The following is a 16,171-nucleotide window of genomic DNA, read 5'->3' on the forward strand; positions in this document are numbered from 1 at the left end:
CTTCGTTGTTGCACGCACTACTCTCTGTTTGCAGCATGCAGGTCTACTGTAGTGGCTTCTCTTGTTTCAGAGCACAGGATATGGGGCACACGGGCTTCAGCGGTTGCAACTCCCAGGCCCCAGAGCGCAGGCTCAATAGTTGCTGCACATGGACTTGGTTGCTCTGTGGCATGCAGGGATCGAACTCGTTTCTCCTGCACTGAGGAGCAGATTTTTTTTTTTTTTTTAAACCACTGAATCACCAGGGAAACCCTAAACTGTCTTTCTTCTTTGAGTAGTTTTGAGTTTTCTGTTACCTGAAACTCAAACATCTTTTGTAATATAGTTTATTAGTCTCATTTTAAGTACAAAGAAACTGGATCAGTCAGCAAGACAATGGCAAAGGCAAGATTCAAAATTAGGTTCTCTTAGTTTAAAAATCCAATTATTCTACACTAATATGTTAATAAAAGAGGGGTGAGTCTTTGAGAAGGAAGTGGACCAAAAATGCCGAGAAAGTTACATATGTTGTGGAATATATTCTGATGAGTTATTTAAAGATGCCACATTGCTGACTTTAAGGATGAAGGGGCCACCAGCCAAGGAATCAGTGCAAGTTTTCTAGAAATTGAAATTTTATAGCATAAGACATAATAAATGCAGATGGAATAAAAATGTAATTGTTAAAAATCATAAAAGTACTAGAATAAAATACAGGAGAATTTTTTTCATAATCTTGGGCATGAGGAAGGTCTTTCTTAGCATGACAGTTGATCTAAAAAGTATGAGAGAAAATAGAACTGAATACATAGAAAGTTTAACATTCTGTATAGTCAAATATACCATAAGCAAAACTAAGAGAAATACCAAACTAACAAAATACCAAAGAATTAGTATGTATAATACATAGACTTGTTCCTGTAAATCAATACAAAAATGCAGCCTGATTAAAAATGGGCAAAATATACAAGTAAGCAATTTGAAGAAGACAAAACATCAATAAGTGTATAAAAAGATCATTAATCTCCCTATCAATAGGATATTTTTAATTAGATTAGAAATGTTAAAAATAATAAGACTAATACTGAGTATTTATGAACGACATGGAGGAACAAAGAAATAGGCACTCATATACACTTTCAGGAGTCATGTAAATTGGTTTATCCTTTTCTGAGGATTATTTAGCAATAACTATCACAATTTTAAATATGGACATTCTGTGATCCCATAAGCTTACTTCTAGGAATTCATCTTATGGGGATAATTTGCACAAGTGTTAAATAATGTATGTCCAATGATGAAAAAGTAAATAAAACAAATATCCAATAACAGAGGTTGGTTAAATAAATTCAAGAAACTCTAGCATGAAATATTATGCGGCTGTTAAAAATGGCAAATAATGACACAGATATATACACATGTATATTTAATATTTTTTATATTTAATATTTTTGTACAATATGTACTATATTTTTTTTGCATTGTCATGGGAAAATATTCCCATTATATCAAGTTAAAAAATTGTTACTAAAATCACATATCTGTGATTATACCAGTAAATATTTTATGTGTGCCATACCATGCTCAGTCACTTCAGTTGGGTCTCTCTGCCACTCCATGGACTGAAGCCCTCCAGGCTCCTCTGTCCGTGGAATTTTCCCAGTAAGAATACTGGAGTGGGTTCCTGTGCGCTCCTCCAAGGGATGTTCCCAACCCACTCCAGTATTGCCTGGAAAATTCCATCAGAGGAGCCTGGTGGCCTACAGTCCAAGAGGTTGCAAAGAGTTGGACATGACTCTTGGACTCTTGACATGACTCATGACTTGGACATGAATGACTAACATTTTCAGTTTTCATACACTTCATAAGAACAGAAAGGGAGAAACAGCAGAAAATTGAGAGACCTTATTAAAGATCCCAGCTGAAGATGCATCTCATTTAGACCACCCCATACCTACCACACCACCTGGAGACACTGTAAGGTTGAGAAATATGGGGGAAGCCATGGTTTTAGGGTGCAGCCCTTAAAATGATCAGAAGCTGTCCCAGCTGTTGATAAATGGTGCCATCCTCCTTCCAGGAAAATAAAGGAACCAACTCTTTTGATACAAAGTGTTAGGGCTCCTCTCTGGGAGGAAGTTACAACTGCTGATGAAGGCTGAATGGAATCCAACAGCAGAATCACCAGTCTGTTTCACTCGCAGGCTCTCTAGTCAGCATGAGTTCTCTGATCAGCAAGCTGCGTGCTCCAAGAAATGGCTTTCTCAAAATCACGGCAGAGATAGCCACCATGCATAGTATGAAGTCTCTGGTGTTCTGCCAGGTGTGATCCCCAGTTGAAGTCGTCTCCACATTTGTTACATGCAGAGTGCTTGCCACCCCTGTGAACCTTCTGGTGTTGAATGAGGTGTGAGATCTGGGTATACGTTTTCCCACAGTTCTTACACTTGTAGGGCTTCTCCCCAGTGTGAATCCTTTGGTGTTGAATAAGGTGAATGCTCTGGTTGAAGGCTTTCCCACATTCCTTACAGGCATAGGGCTTCTCACCCGTGTGAATCCTCTGGTGTTGAGTGAGGGATGAGCTGTGACTGAATGTTTTCCCACACTCCTTACACTTATAGGGTTTCTTGCCCGTGTGGATCTTCTGATGCTCAATAAGATGGGTGCTCCGGCTAAAGGCTTTCCCACACGCACAGCACTCATAAGGTTTCTCTCCCGTGTGAGTCCTCTGGTGCTGAATGAGATGGGAGATCTGGGTGTATGCCTTCCTGCAAACTTTACACTCATAGGGCTTCTCCCCGGTGTGAATTCGCTGGTGGCGTGTAAGTGAAGAGTTCTGGCTGAAGGTTTTCCCACATTTGTCACACTTGTAGGGCTTTTCACCAGTGTGAATTGTCTGGTGTTGAATAAAGGAAGAGGTGTGACTGAAAGCCTTTCCACAGTCATTACAGACATAGGGTTTCTCCCCTATGTGAATACTCTGGTGCCTCATGAGGTGGGAGATCTGGGTGTAAGCCTTCCCGCAATCGTGACACTCATAAGGCTTCTCGCCAGTATGAATTCTCTGATGCTGAATCAGCGACGAACTGTGGCTGAAGGCTTTGCCACACTCCGGGCATTCATAAGGTTTCTCTCCAGTGTGAACTCGCTGGTGCTGCGTCAGCGACGAGCTGTGGCTGAAAGTCTTCCCGCACTCATTACACTTGTAGGGTTTCTCTCCGGTGTGGATTGTCTGGTGCTGAGTCAGGGAGGAGGTGTGACAGAAAGCCTTGCCACACACGTCACATTTGTAGGGCTTCTCTCCTGTGTGGATTTTCTGGTGGCGAGTGAGGTGGGACACCTGGGAGTAGCACTTTCCACACTGGTGGCATTTATAGGGTTTCTCCCCTGTGTGGCATCGCTGGTGCTTGATGAGGGAGGAACTCTGGGTGAAGGCTTTCCCACACTCCTTGCATTTGTAGGGTTTTTCTCCAGTGTGGATCCTCTGGTGCTCAGTGAGTGATGAGCTCTGGGTAAAGGTCTTGCCACACTCGTTGCAGGCGTAGGGCTTCTCTCCTGTGTGGATGATGTGGTGCTGGATGAAATACGAGCTGTTGCTGAATGCCTTCCCGCAATCATTACACTTGTAGGGCTTTTCTCCAGTGTGAATTCTCTGGTGTATAATGTAGTCAGAATGGTAGATGAAGGCTTTCCCACATTCCGTGCAGTTGAATGGTTTCTTCTCGACAAAGGTCCTTTGGCATTTGAGGCTCTTTCTTGACCTGGTCCACTTCTGAGGCCTCTCTCCCCCAAGCACTCTTTGCTTCCTGATGAAGGCTGAGGTCCTCTTGAAGCTTCTCCTAAGCTCATTGCAGTCAAGGCCCCTCTTCTCATGGGTATCTTCCTTGAGAGTAGCGAACAACCACCTCAAACACCTCTCCTGCTTGCCCTGGTCTTCCAGCTGACAGTCACACGTCCAGGACTCCCCCAGCTTGGCATCTCCAAGCACTGCCCTTAAAATTCCCTCCATCTTTGCCATTGGGGAAGGTACCTCTTCAGAAATACTCTTTTTTGGAAGCATCTCCTGATTAGTTGCAGAGCTTGTCTCCAAGTCTGAAAGAAATGGAAAATATCAACTTCATCTGTCCCAGGACAAAAGAAGCTGATTATTTAGATATGGCATTGTAATCTCAAAAAGATTTCAAAGTTCATATTGCTAGTTCAGAAGGCATGAGGTAGACTCATGTTGTGACACAGAAGGATGGACTCAGTATATTCTAAACACACAAAAAATTGAGTGGCAAAGCAGTTTATGTGCATAATGGTTTCTTAGCCATAATGCGTAACACATTTTCACAAATCAATAAGAAAAAGATAAATAGTCTAATGAAATGGTGAAGCAGGAATGTGAACAGATATTCTGTAGAAGAAAAACAAGTGGCTGATAAATATGCAAAAAGATGCTCAACATTAGTGGTAGTCTAAAAAGTCAAGTTACTCAGATGCCATTTGATACTTTTTAGATTGGAAAATATTAAAAAATATTCAATGTTGGCAAGCGAGGATGGTAGGAGCATTCTCATACCATTGCTGGTGGGCGTGTGCAGGGAAAGAGTTCACACAGAAGGTCCACTTTACTCAGCTTTTATTTCTCTCTGTAACCATGGCAATGACACTTGGCTAAACTCTGAGCACTAAACTCCTGGGATGTCTACATTGCTACAGGTTATCTTCTTCTGTGTGCTCGAAACCATGGGTCAAACTGTAGTAGGCTATCAGCACTGTTCACTGTAAGTGGAGGGTTCATGCCGTCCATCTGGTGCCTGGTTTGTGGTCCTCACCATGGCTGGTTATGTAGCAGGTATATGCTAATGTTGGGCTTCCCAGGTGGTGCTAGTGGTAAAGAACACACCTGCCAATGCAAGAGGTGTAAGACACACGGGTTTGATACCTGGGCTGGGAAGATTCCCTGGAGGAGGGCACAGCAACCCACTTCAGTATTCTTGCCTGGAGAATCCCATGGACAGGAGACTGCCAGGCTACAGTCCATAGGGTTGCAAAGAATCAGACGTGGACTGAAGCAACTTAGCATGCACACATATAGGGTAGAGCATGTGTTAGAGCATCGTTTCACGTGCTTGTTGAACACTTGGGTGTCTTTGAAGAAAATGGCTATTGAGATCCTTGGCCCACTTTTTTTCTTGTATTTATTTATTTGGCTGCACTGGGTCTTAGCTGAAGCAATCAGGATCTTTAACTGCAGCATGCAAACTCTTAGTTGCAACATGTGAGATCTAGTTTCCTGATCAAGGAGGAAAACTAGCCCACGCACTGGGAGTGTGAAGTCTTAGCCACTGGACCACCAGGGAAGCCATCCTATTTTTAACGAGATTGTCTTTTTATTATTGAGTTGTATGAATTATCCGTCCCTTGCCAGACATATAATTTACAAAATCTGTCTTGTATTCTGTGGGTTGCCTTTTCTTTGCAGTGTCTTTGAAGCAAACAATTTTTAAATTGTGATGGTATCTGATTTACTTTTTCTTTCGTCACTTGTTCCTTTGATGTCATATCTAAGAAACCATTGCCTAATCCAGTGACATCAGGATTATTTTCAAAATCCCACATTGTATTTAGTCGTCATATCTCTGGGGGTGAACCCACTACCATCCACTCGTTTGGTGATTTTTCTGGAAGGATTTACATGACTCAACAAGTTGAATGCCCAGTTAAAGTTTCTACAGCAAAGTATATAACAAATATGTGTGTGGGTAAAGGGCTTCCCAGGTGGTGCTAGGGGTAAATAACCTGCCTGGATTGCAGGAGACCTTAGAGACATGGGTTTGACCCCTGGGCTGGGAAGATCCCCTGGAGGAGGGCATGGCAATCCATGCCAATATTCTTGCCTGGAGACTCCCATGGACACAGGAGCCCGGTAGGACAGTCCATGGGGTTGCAAAGAGTGGGACACGACTGAAGCAACTTAGCACGCAAAGGCTAGAGAGATCACATGCAGGCTTCTGAGTCATCCTCTCTGCAAGAGTCACGTGGATGTGCTTTTCTCTACTGATGTGAACTTCAAAGACACATGGAGATGTTCTCAACCATGGAAACCCACTTGAGTCTCAAGAGTCCAGAGTTCTCTTAGTCCTCATAAGAAACGCAGTGAAGTGGGTACTATTAGTGTCCTACTTTACAGATAAGCACCCAGAGCTTACGTCACTTGCCCACAGTCACATGGCCTGTCAGTGGCAGAGCTCAGATTTGAACTCAGAGAGTCTGGCTCCAGGGCCCACACTCACTGCCGCATGAACCAGTGCAGTAATAGCTCAAGCAAGCAGCTGTGAAAGCACCAAGAAGGGGCAGGTCACTCAGCCTGGAAGTCAGGGGAGGCCTCCTGGAAGAGGTGACCTGTATCCTTGAGGAACACGAAGGCATTTGCTAGGCAGACAAAGCAGGGAAGGGTGTTCCAGGCAGAGGGAAAACATGTGCAAAGACCCAGAGTGGGAACACATGTTCAAGTTCAGGGTGGGACAGGGGCTTTGGTGAGTGAGGTTACGGCATAGCGTATCACCACGGGTGGATGGTGATGAGAGATGAGGCCAGAGACAGAACGGGCTGGACCATGTAGTGAGGCCTCAAGTACCAGGTTTGGGCTCGCACTCAGACTCGGGGCACTGGGAGGTCACAGGAGGGCTATAGGCAGGGGAGGGATGGGATCTGGGGCTGTCTGTGAGATGAACCACAGGGTGTAAGACCAGAAGCTGGGAGGCCAGGAAGGAGGCTGGGGGGGTGGTCCAGGTAAGGTTCACTGAGGCCTGAGCCAGGGCTGTGGGGTGGGGGGGAACTGGGCAAAGAGAGGGGGCAGGAGGGACAGGACTGGAGCCTGATGTGATGAGTGAAGGGGAGGGAGGGGGCAAGTCCTGGTCCCACAACAGGACGGACAGTGATGGAAACAGAGATGCTTCTGTCCCCTCCTCTGATGAGACTGTGGGCTAGTAGGGGCAGAAATCTGGCTTCCTGTCTCCTAACATGTCAGGCCAAGTACCACTGGAGCCTATTCTGAGCATGGGGTTTCCTGGGTGAGAGGCGCCAGGCTGCCCTCTACATGTTAACTCACTTACTCTTCCCAGTTCCAGGTACTATCATTGATCCCATTTTGCAGATGAGGAAACTGAGGTATACAAGGGCTAAATGACTTGCCTGAAGGTCACAGAGCCAGGAAGTAGTGGAGCTTGGATTCAAATGCAGGGCCCAAAGTGACAGCCTGTATATTACATTCCCTCACTCTTGAATAACCATCACTGATCACAACAGATGGGGTGGGAAGATGTCTCACACCTGCTAGACACACTTACCCACCTGGACAGGTACCTTGCTGGGCTTCTCTCCTCTCCATCCTGGGCTCTTCCCCTTGCTCCAGACGGGAGATCACATCGGGTTTGGCCCCAGGAAACCCTGCCCCTGGAAAAGACACAAGACTTGGCCATGGATGCCATGGTTACAGGGAGGCCTTGGGGCTGGGCCCCAGGCCCTGGGTCTACAGAGGAGATGCATACATTGGATGCCTAATGATTGGAAGATCTAATGGCCAACACTAAACTTGATTACTGAGTGCCTACTCCATTCCAGAGAGAGCCTGAACCCCGATGTCACTGTTTAAGCTTCCAGCTCTGTGTTCAAGTTGAATGCAAAATACATACCACATTTTGAAGACTTGACATGGAGAAAAAAGCAAATGATCTCATTAATAATTAATAGGCTATTATGATGTCAACGTCACCCACATGATCACACTTTGGCTAGATTGGGTGCCACAAAACAGATAACTAAAATTCATCTCATCTGATTCTTTTTTTTTTTTTTTTCCAGGCCTGCTGTCTTTGGGCTTTCCAGGTGGCTCAGTTGTAAAGAATCTTCCTACCAATGCAAGAGATGTGGGTTTTAATCTCTGAGTGGGGAAGATCCCCGGAGAAGGAAATGGCACACAACTCTAGTATTCTTGCCTGGATAATCCCATGGACAGAGGAGCCTGGTGGGCTATAGTCATGGAGTCGCAGAGTCAGACATGATTTAGCAACTAAATAAGAAACAATTCCTTTCTTCCTGCACTGGGGGGAAGTGTTCCTCTCACCAAATTATGCCCCCAGGGACCTCAGCACATGACCTGATTTGGAACGAGTGGCTTTGCAGATATAACTAATTAAGATGAGGTCCTAATGGATTAGGGTGGACCCTAATTCTAATGACTGGGGTCCTTATAAGAATAGAGACACACGGACACATTGGGAGGGAAAAAGGCCAGGTGAAGATAGAGGCAGAGATTGGGGTAATGCGGGTACAGGGCAAATGAAACAGATGTTTCATTCTATGAAACAAACAGACTCATAGACATAGAGAATAGATTTGTGGTTGCCAAGCATTGGGGGGAGGGCAGGAGGGAAGGACTGGGAGTTTGGGATTAGCAGATGCAAACTATTATATATAGAATGGATAAACAACAAGGTCCTATGGTATAGCACAGGGAACTATATTCAACATCCTGTGACAAGCCAAAATGGAAAAGAATATGAAAAAGGATATATATATGTATAACTGAGTCACTTTGGTGCATAGCAGAAATTAACATTGTAAATCTACTATATTGCAATAAAATTTTTTAAAAAAGCAGCAGAAGGCAGGGGCACTGGCTGAAGGGTCAGTGGGACAGGCAGAAGACTCGGCGCCTGGGTATGCTGGAGATTCTAGGAGAAGCCATTGCAGAGACAGATGCATGGGCCACCCAGCAGGGGCCCGGGAGAGGAGCAGAGAGGACCCCAGTGAGTGAATGCCCACAGTTAAGCAGTGGGTGGGCATAGAGGCCATGAGAGGAGGGCAGGGGGCAGAGACTCACCCAAAGAGAGAAGGTTCTGGTAGTTCTCCAGCATCACATCCCGATACAGCTCCCTCTGGCCAGGCCCCAGGCGGCCCCACTCCTCCGGGGTGAAGTCCACGGCCACGTCTTTGAAGGTCACTGACTCCTGCAAGGGCCAATATTACATCACAGAGGGGCATGTCTTTCTAGAATCCCGGGGTGGGACAAGTCATGGGTCAAGAGCCTACCACTTGCTCTCTGGCCTGAAACATTCTGAGTCGGCAGAGTAGGGTGGCAAAAACCCGAACGAACTTTTTGGCCAACCGTATAGAACACGGTCCCCCACCTTTACCGCCATCTGGTGGAAAGTTGTTATACTACACCAATTATTTCTAGCATATGACAGTTGACTGCCATCTGCGTGTAAATTGCTATAATAAATATACCCATGTATGAGGGAGATAAGCAAATCACGCCATTGAGATGAAGTACCCTTGTGCAGTGCGTAACCTACACACCTGACAACCCTGAGAAACACTTAAAAAACTACCCAGTCATTGTGTGCCAGAGCTATTCCTAAGTCACACTCCATCCTAGACTCCTACGCGATCCCAACCCCCACTCCTGACTCCAAGAATAAGGCTCAGGGGTGAAGCAAAGCCATCACTACCCACTTTACCTGGTAACCAAAAGGCTGCTGAGCATTAGATGATTGATTTTTAGACCTCATCTAACACCCCACCCAGTTCAGAGCATCCTGCGGCCCACCCGGCACCCCCCAGTTTCAGAGAAATCCTATCATTGTATCTCTCCCAGTACTGAGAGAGGCAGAAGGTCGTGAGGGCACACACAGAGGCAGGGAGGCCCTCTAGGGCCCACAAAGTTATCTCCGGGAAGAGGGAGCCCAGACTCACCTGGCCCTTGCTTGTCAGGGTCCTGATGGCCATTGCAGGGTCCCAGAAATGCATCCCCAAAAGAAAGGACCAGACCTGAGTCCACAAAGCTACTAGAGGGAGACAGAGCAGAGAGGGCGTCAGTTCTGGCTTGGACAGACACTCTGCCAAAGACATCTCGTGACAAAGGGGCCCCTGGTCTCCTGAGAGCCAAGGCAAAGGCTCAGGGCAGGCTGCCTGAGGCCTCCATTCTGTAACCATCACCATTCACAATCAAGGGGTTCAGCCCACTGCACCCAAACAACGGCTCTCAGAGAAGCAGCTACAGTTATCCCCAGGTGAGGAACTCTGAGCCCAAGAGGCCAAGGTCATTGCGCAAGGTCACAGAAAGATCAAGTGTTGGAGTGAGAATCAAATCCAGCAGTCTGCTCGCAGAGCTAATTCTGTTTTACAGATTTGCTGTGTTGGGTTTTAGCTGCATCTTGTGAGATCTTTCACTGTGGCACATGGACTCTTTACTGTGACCCAACAGCTCAGTATTTGTGGCACGCAGGCTTAGTTGCTCCCCAGCATGTGAGATTTTAGTTCCCAGACCAGGGATCAAACCCATGTCCCCTCCATTGCAAGGTGAATTCTTAACCTCTGGACCACCAGGGAAAGCCCAACAACCCCTCCTTTTTGTCTTATAATTTTTATTTGTCTTAAAAAAATTTTTTTTAATATTGGAGTAGAGTTGATTTGCAATGCTGTGTCAGTTTCAGGTGTAAAGCAAAGTGATTCAGTTACACATACATATTATATGTTCATTCTTTCTTTTATGGTTATTTTCTCTTACAGATTATCCCAGAATATTGAGTAGACTTCCTTGTGCTCTACTGTAGGTCCTTGTTGGTTATCTATCTTATACACAGAAGTGTCTTGTAATTTTTAAATTGTGGTAAAACACATAGAAAATACACCATTTTAACCATTTGAATATATACAACTCGGTGGCATTTAATGCAGTCACAATGGTGTGCAGCCATCAGAGCTATCTAGTTCCAGGACACTTTAATCATCACCCTGAAGGGGAACCTTGTGCTATTAACCAGTCACCCTTGAATCCCCCTTCTCCCATGCCAGCCTCCCCCACCCTCCACAATGACTAATCTCTCTGTCTCAATGCATTTGCCTACTCTGGACATGTCACATAAATGGAACCATCCATATATGACCTTTTGTGTCTGGCTTCTTTCACTCAACACAATGTGTTTAAGACTCATCCATGTTACAGGCTCATCAATGTTACAGCACACAATCAGTGCCTCATTCCTATTTTATTTTTAATTGGAGGATAATCACAATATTGTGATGGTTTCCCTTTTTAAAAATTTTTTTATCTGGACCATTTTTAAAGTCTTTATTGAATTTATTACAGTATTGTTTGTGTTTTATACTTGGTTTTTGGCCCCGAGGCACATGGGATCTCAGCTCCCAGACCCCTGGATTGAACCTGCATCTCCTGCATCGGAAAGTGAAGTCCTAACCACTGGACTGCCTGGGAAGTCCCTCCTCATTCCTTTTAATGGCTGAGTAATATTCCATTGTATGGATGGACCACATTTTGCAGAGCTCCTTTTACCTGTCCCAAAATCCTGCTTCAGGATCCTGGACTCCTGCTTAAGATGTCATTTAAAGAAAGATTCCAGCTACTGAAACCAAGTTCAAGAATCCTCTACAAAGAGAAGTTGGTGTTCAGAGACTTTCTTGGTGGTTCAGTGGTTAAGACTTGACACTTCCACTGCATGGGGTACAGATCTGATCCCTGATCAGGGATCCCATATGCTGCGTGGCACAGCCAAAAGAAAAAAAAGAGACAGAGAGAGAGAAGTTGGTGCTCAGCCTGTGGTCTCCTCCATTCATTCATCAAACATGCTCTGTGCCCCATGTGAGTAACAGGATCCACTTAGGGTTTTAAGGGCAGAGAGATGAGTGAGATGTGATTCTGCCCTCAAGGGAATTTCTGCCTGTGGGGAAAACAGGCGTGGGCAATAGACCAGGTGGTGGGCTGAATAATGGTCCCCAAACATATCCCTTGGATGAACTTTTTAAAAAATATTTATTTATTTGGCTGCACTGGGTCTCAGGTGTGGCATGTGAACCCTTAGTTGCAGTATGTGGGACCTAGGTCCCCAACCAGGGATCGAACTCGGGTCCCCTGCATTGGGAGATCAGAGTCTTAGCCACTGGACCACCAGAGAAGGCCTAGGATGAACTTTTTTTTAAATAAGATTTTAAAGGTTTTTTTTTCTTTTATGTGGACCATTTTTAAAAGTCTTTATGGAATTACCACAATACTGTTTCTGTTTCATGTTTTGGTTGGCTGCGAGACATGTGGGATCTTAGCTGCCTGACCAGGTTGATCAAACCCACATCTCCCGCGTTGGAAGATGAAGTCTCAACCACTGGTCCATCAGGAAAATCCCCCAGGATGAACTTTTGATGTGATTAAGATAAGCATCTTGAGAAGGGAAGATCATCCTGGATTATCTGGCTGGACCCTAAGCATGATCACAAGGGTCCCTATAGGAGGGAGGCAGAGGTCGATCTGACACGGAGGAGAAGGCGGTGGGACAGATGTAAAGAGGAGTGGCATCAGAGAGACAAGGCACCATGCCTCTAGTTTTGAAGCTGGAGGAAGGGGCCACTAGCCAAGGAATGCAGGCAGCCCCCAGAAGCTGGAAAAGGCAAGGAGAGGAGATGGATTCTCCCCTGGAGCCTCTGGTGTGGTGGGGAGCATAGCTCTGCTGACATCTTGATAGTCGCCCAGTGAAAACCAGTTCAGACTTCTGGCCTCCAGAACTGCAGGAGAACACTGCAGCTCTGTTGTTTGAAGCCAGTAAGTTTCTGGTAATTTGTTACAGCAGAAATGGGGAACTAACACAGTTCAGAATAGACCCAGAGTCTCACAGGTGGCAAACAGACATATATTAAACACAGTTAGCTACACAGGAAAACGCATGCATCTGAGGGCTGAAACCAGTGGGTGAAATTTTCATGAAGGTCTTACACAGTCTTAACTCTCCTCACAAGTCACTCATTACTGCAGATCCTCACAAGTCACTCATTACTGCAGAGTCCCCTTATCTACGATTTCGCTTTCTGCGATTTCAATTACCTGAGGTCAAGTGTGGTCCAAAAACACTGAGTGGAATATTCCATAAAGAAACAATTCATCAGTTTCAAATCACACACCATTCTGTCCAGCTTTGTCCCACCTGGTATGTGAATCATCCCCTTGTCCAGTGCATCCTGCCAGATGTTCAGTAGCTCAGTCATGTCTTAACTCTTTTGTGACCCCATGGACTGTAGCCCACCAGGCTCCTCTGTCCATGGGATTCTCCGGGCAAAAACATTGGAATTGGTTGCTACTTCCTACTCCAGGAGATCTTCCTGACCCACGGATCGAACCCGTGTCTCCTGTGTTGGCAGGCAGATTCTTTACCACTGAGCCACCTGGGAAGCCCCATCCTGTGTGATAGCCACTTAGTTGTCTTGATTGACTCTTGAAGTATCACACTGCCTGTGTTCAAGTAGCCCTTATTTTACTTAATAATGGCCCCAAAGCTAAAGAGTAGTCATGCTGATGCTGGCCACTTGAATATGCCAAAAAGAAGCTTGAAGTGAAAAGGTGAAAGTTTTCAACTTAATAAAGAAAGAAGAAAAAAATCATGCCGAGGTTGCTAAGAGCTATGGTAAGAATTAATCTTCTAACCGTGAAATTGTGAAGAAAGAAAAAGAAATTCAGGACTTCCCTGGCATCCCGTAGTTAGGACACTTTCACTGCCACAGCCCCGGGTTCAATCCCTGGTCAGGGATTATCTCGCAAGCCTCGTGGCACAGCCAAAAGAAAAAAAAAAGTCCACCTGCAAAAGTTAGTCACAGTGCCTAAGAGCTTAGTGCAAGAGGCATTAAATTTGTACAATGAGGTTTTTTGAGAGATGATATTCATAAAAGTTTTATTATACTATATTGTTATAATATACAATTATTACCTTTAATCTCTTACTGTGCCTAATTTATCAATACAACTTCATCATAGGTACAACTGTTTAGAAGAAACATGGTGTGAAAATTAATAAAGGGGAACCTCATTTAAAGTGGGGCTTCCCTGGCAGTTCAGATGGTAAAGAATCTGCTGGGAGTGCAGGAGACGCAGGTTCAATCTCTGGATCAGGAAGATCCCCTGGAGGAGGGAATGGTTACCTACTCCAGTATTCTTGCCTGGAGATTTCCAAGGACAGAGGAGCCTGACAAGCTACAGTTGCAAAGAACTGGACATAACTTAGCAACTGAACACACATAAAACTGGAAAAGATGTACACTGTATCTCCTTCGAGAAATTAACTACAGCAGCAACTAGGCCAATGAGAAACCATAATCACCTGGAACTTTCACTTTTCTCCAATGGACTTTTGTTAGAAACAACTCTTCCCGAATTCCTTGTTTTGTTTCTTTCTCTATAAAATAAAGCTCCCTCTCTCATTTGTTGAACTTAAAATGGCTTTTGCTATAACCTTCTTTTCCAGAATTACAATTCTCTGTTATTCTTGAATAAGCCCATTTTGCTGGTAAAATAATTGGTTGTTTTATTCTTTAGTTAACAATGGTATATAGAGGGTTCAGTACTTTCCGAGATTTCAGCCATCCACTGGGGATCTTGGAGTGTATGCTCCAAGGGGAAGGTGATTACTGTAATTATAAAATGAAGGTAATTTTTAAGCAGAGAAACTTGGCAGACACATTAGCCAAGTGATCAAGACCAATGTGACCGGTGATGGCCAAGCTGACATCACAGGCTGTTGGTCTGTTAAGGACACAGTATCATTCCTAAGGTATTCCTGCCAAAAGCATGTGATCTAAATCTAAACACGAGGGAACTTCCAACATGTCTAAACTGAGGGACCGTCTAGAAGCACACGGTGTGTTATTTTCAGGATTGCTGAGATCGATGAAGGTCAAGATCGATGAAGGTCAAAAAAAGACTGAACGGAGGTTCCGTCTCCAGGTTAACAGAGACTAAACAGATAGGACCACGAATGCAGTGCATGATATGGGATTTTTCTTTTGCCATTTAGGACATTATTAGGACAATTACCGAAGTCTGAAGAAAGCTTGCAGAGTAGCTAATCAATTGTATTGTATCGATGTTCACTTCCTCGTGTGATCGTGATGCAATGGTTTTGAAGGAAACCGAAACTTTGTTTTTAGAAAAAACACAGAGACTTATGGGGCCGGGGGGCACACAGAGACCCAGAGAGAAGGGGACAGACTCAGAGATAAAGAAGCAGAGACCTAGGGAGAGAGAGGGAGACAGAATGGGGATTAGGGTGATGGTGGGATATTAGAGCGGGAAGACGAGACCCAAAGAGAGGGGAACAGACGCTCAGGATCAGGACAGGCACCGAGGGCGTGACCGTGCAGAGCAGGCTGGGGCTTTGGGGTTGGACATCCCTGGGCGTGAGCCCAGGTCGACCACTCATCAGCTCTGGGATCTGGGAGAAGCCTCGGAATCTCCCTGGCCTCTTTCTTCACCTGCCAAGTGAAGAACTGGTACACTCTCCTTTCTAGGAAATCGCAACATTTCTGCACTTGGATAGACTCCTCGCAAACAGCAGGCGCCCAATTCCTGCGCGCTGAGTGGAAGGCAGTCGGTTCTGGGGCCGCCTCGCGAGCGACAGGAGGGGGCGGGGCGCTGCCCACAGGGCCCTTCCCCTCCCACCCAGGCGGACTCTGGCCCGCCCCCTACGTGCCTGCCTGCCTGCTTGGGCCAGCCCACACCCAGCTGCTACCTCTCGGGTCCACCAGATCCGAACTCACCTGTGCGCCCCCGCGGGTGGTGCACGACGGCCAGGCCTTCCCGCCCTCCTTCGAGCCCCGGAGAGCGCCTGCGCGGTACAAGTCCCGGTACTTTAAACTCGGTTTCGCAAACTGGACCACATTTCCCGAAAACCATTGCGGCTCACGCTCCTCCAGGCCTCGGGTCTCTGAGAGCGTGGGAATGCTGGGAAATGGAGTCCAGAAATAGAAGGTCGGGAGAGAGAACAGTGTAGATAGCTGCTTTGCAGCTCCTGAAAACATAGTATTTGGGAAATGTATGGCTCTACTGGCACAGTGAGTGTTCCTCTTATAGCCGGAGTCTTTCACTGTCCTCCACAGAAGACGACGTCATAGGCAAGTTAACCCATCTAACTGAACTACCTCTTGCTAAAGTAAAAGTCTTCAAGACAGCACTGATGGGGAATGAATCGAGCCTGTTACTTAATTGTTCAATTTTCCTGGGCAACCGCCTTCCTGTTTGGTTCAGTTCCACTGTAGAGGGGGAGATAAAAAATATCCTCTGCGTTGGGTTGTGAGGTTTGAATAGGTTGAACTAAGTAACGCCAGTAAAACACCATCTACGTCGTTATTAATAGTTCCCATCTCT

The 16,171-nt window shown here is 45.7% G+C and overlaps 1 protein-coding gene across 1 annotated transcript; it reads right to left on the minus strand.

Moving 5' to 3' along the window:
* Positions 1–18: 18 nt before the first annotated feature.
* LOC136161573 (zinc finger protein 135-like) lies at positions 19–15,624 on the minus strand. The gene is made up of 5 exons (XM_065926558.1): positions 15,565–15,624; positions 9,727–9,818; positions 8,852–8,978; positions 7,321–7,422; positions 19–4,071 (listed from the first exon to the last, which is right to left on the minus strand). Exons 2-5 carry the CDS (start codon positions 9,778–9,780, stop codon positions 2,189–2,191), a joined length of 2,166 nt encoding a protein of 721 aa, XP_065782630.1. The 5' UTR covers positions 9,781–9,818; positions 15,565–15,624; the 3' UTR covers positions 19–2,188.
* Positions 15,625–16,171: the final 547 nt, after the last annotated feature.

The sequence above is a fragment of the Muntiacus reevesi genome, chromosome 2, assembly GCF_963930625.1.
Source record: "Muntiacus reevesi chromosome 2, mMunRee1.1, whole genome shotgun sequence".
In the NCBI taxonomy this organism is placed as follows: domain Eukaryota; kingdom Metazoa; phylum Chordata; class Mammalia; order Artiodactyla; family Cervidae; genus Muntiacus; species Muntiacus reevesi.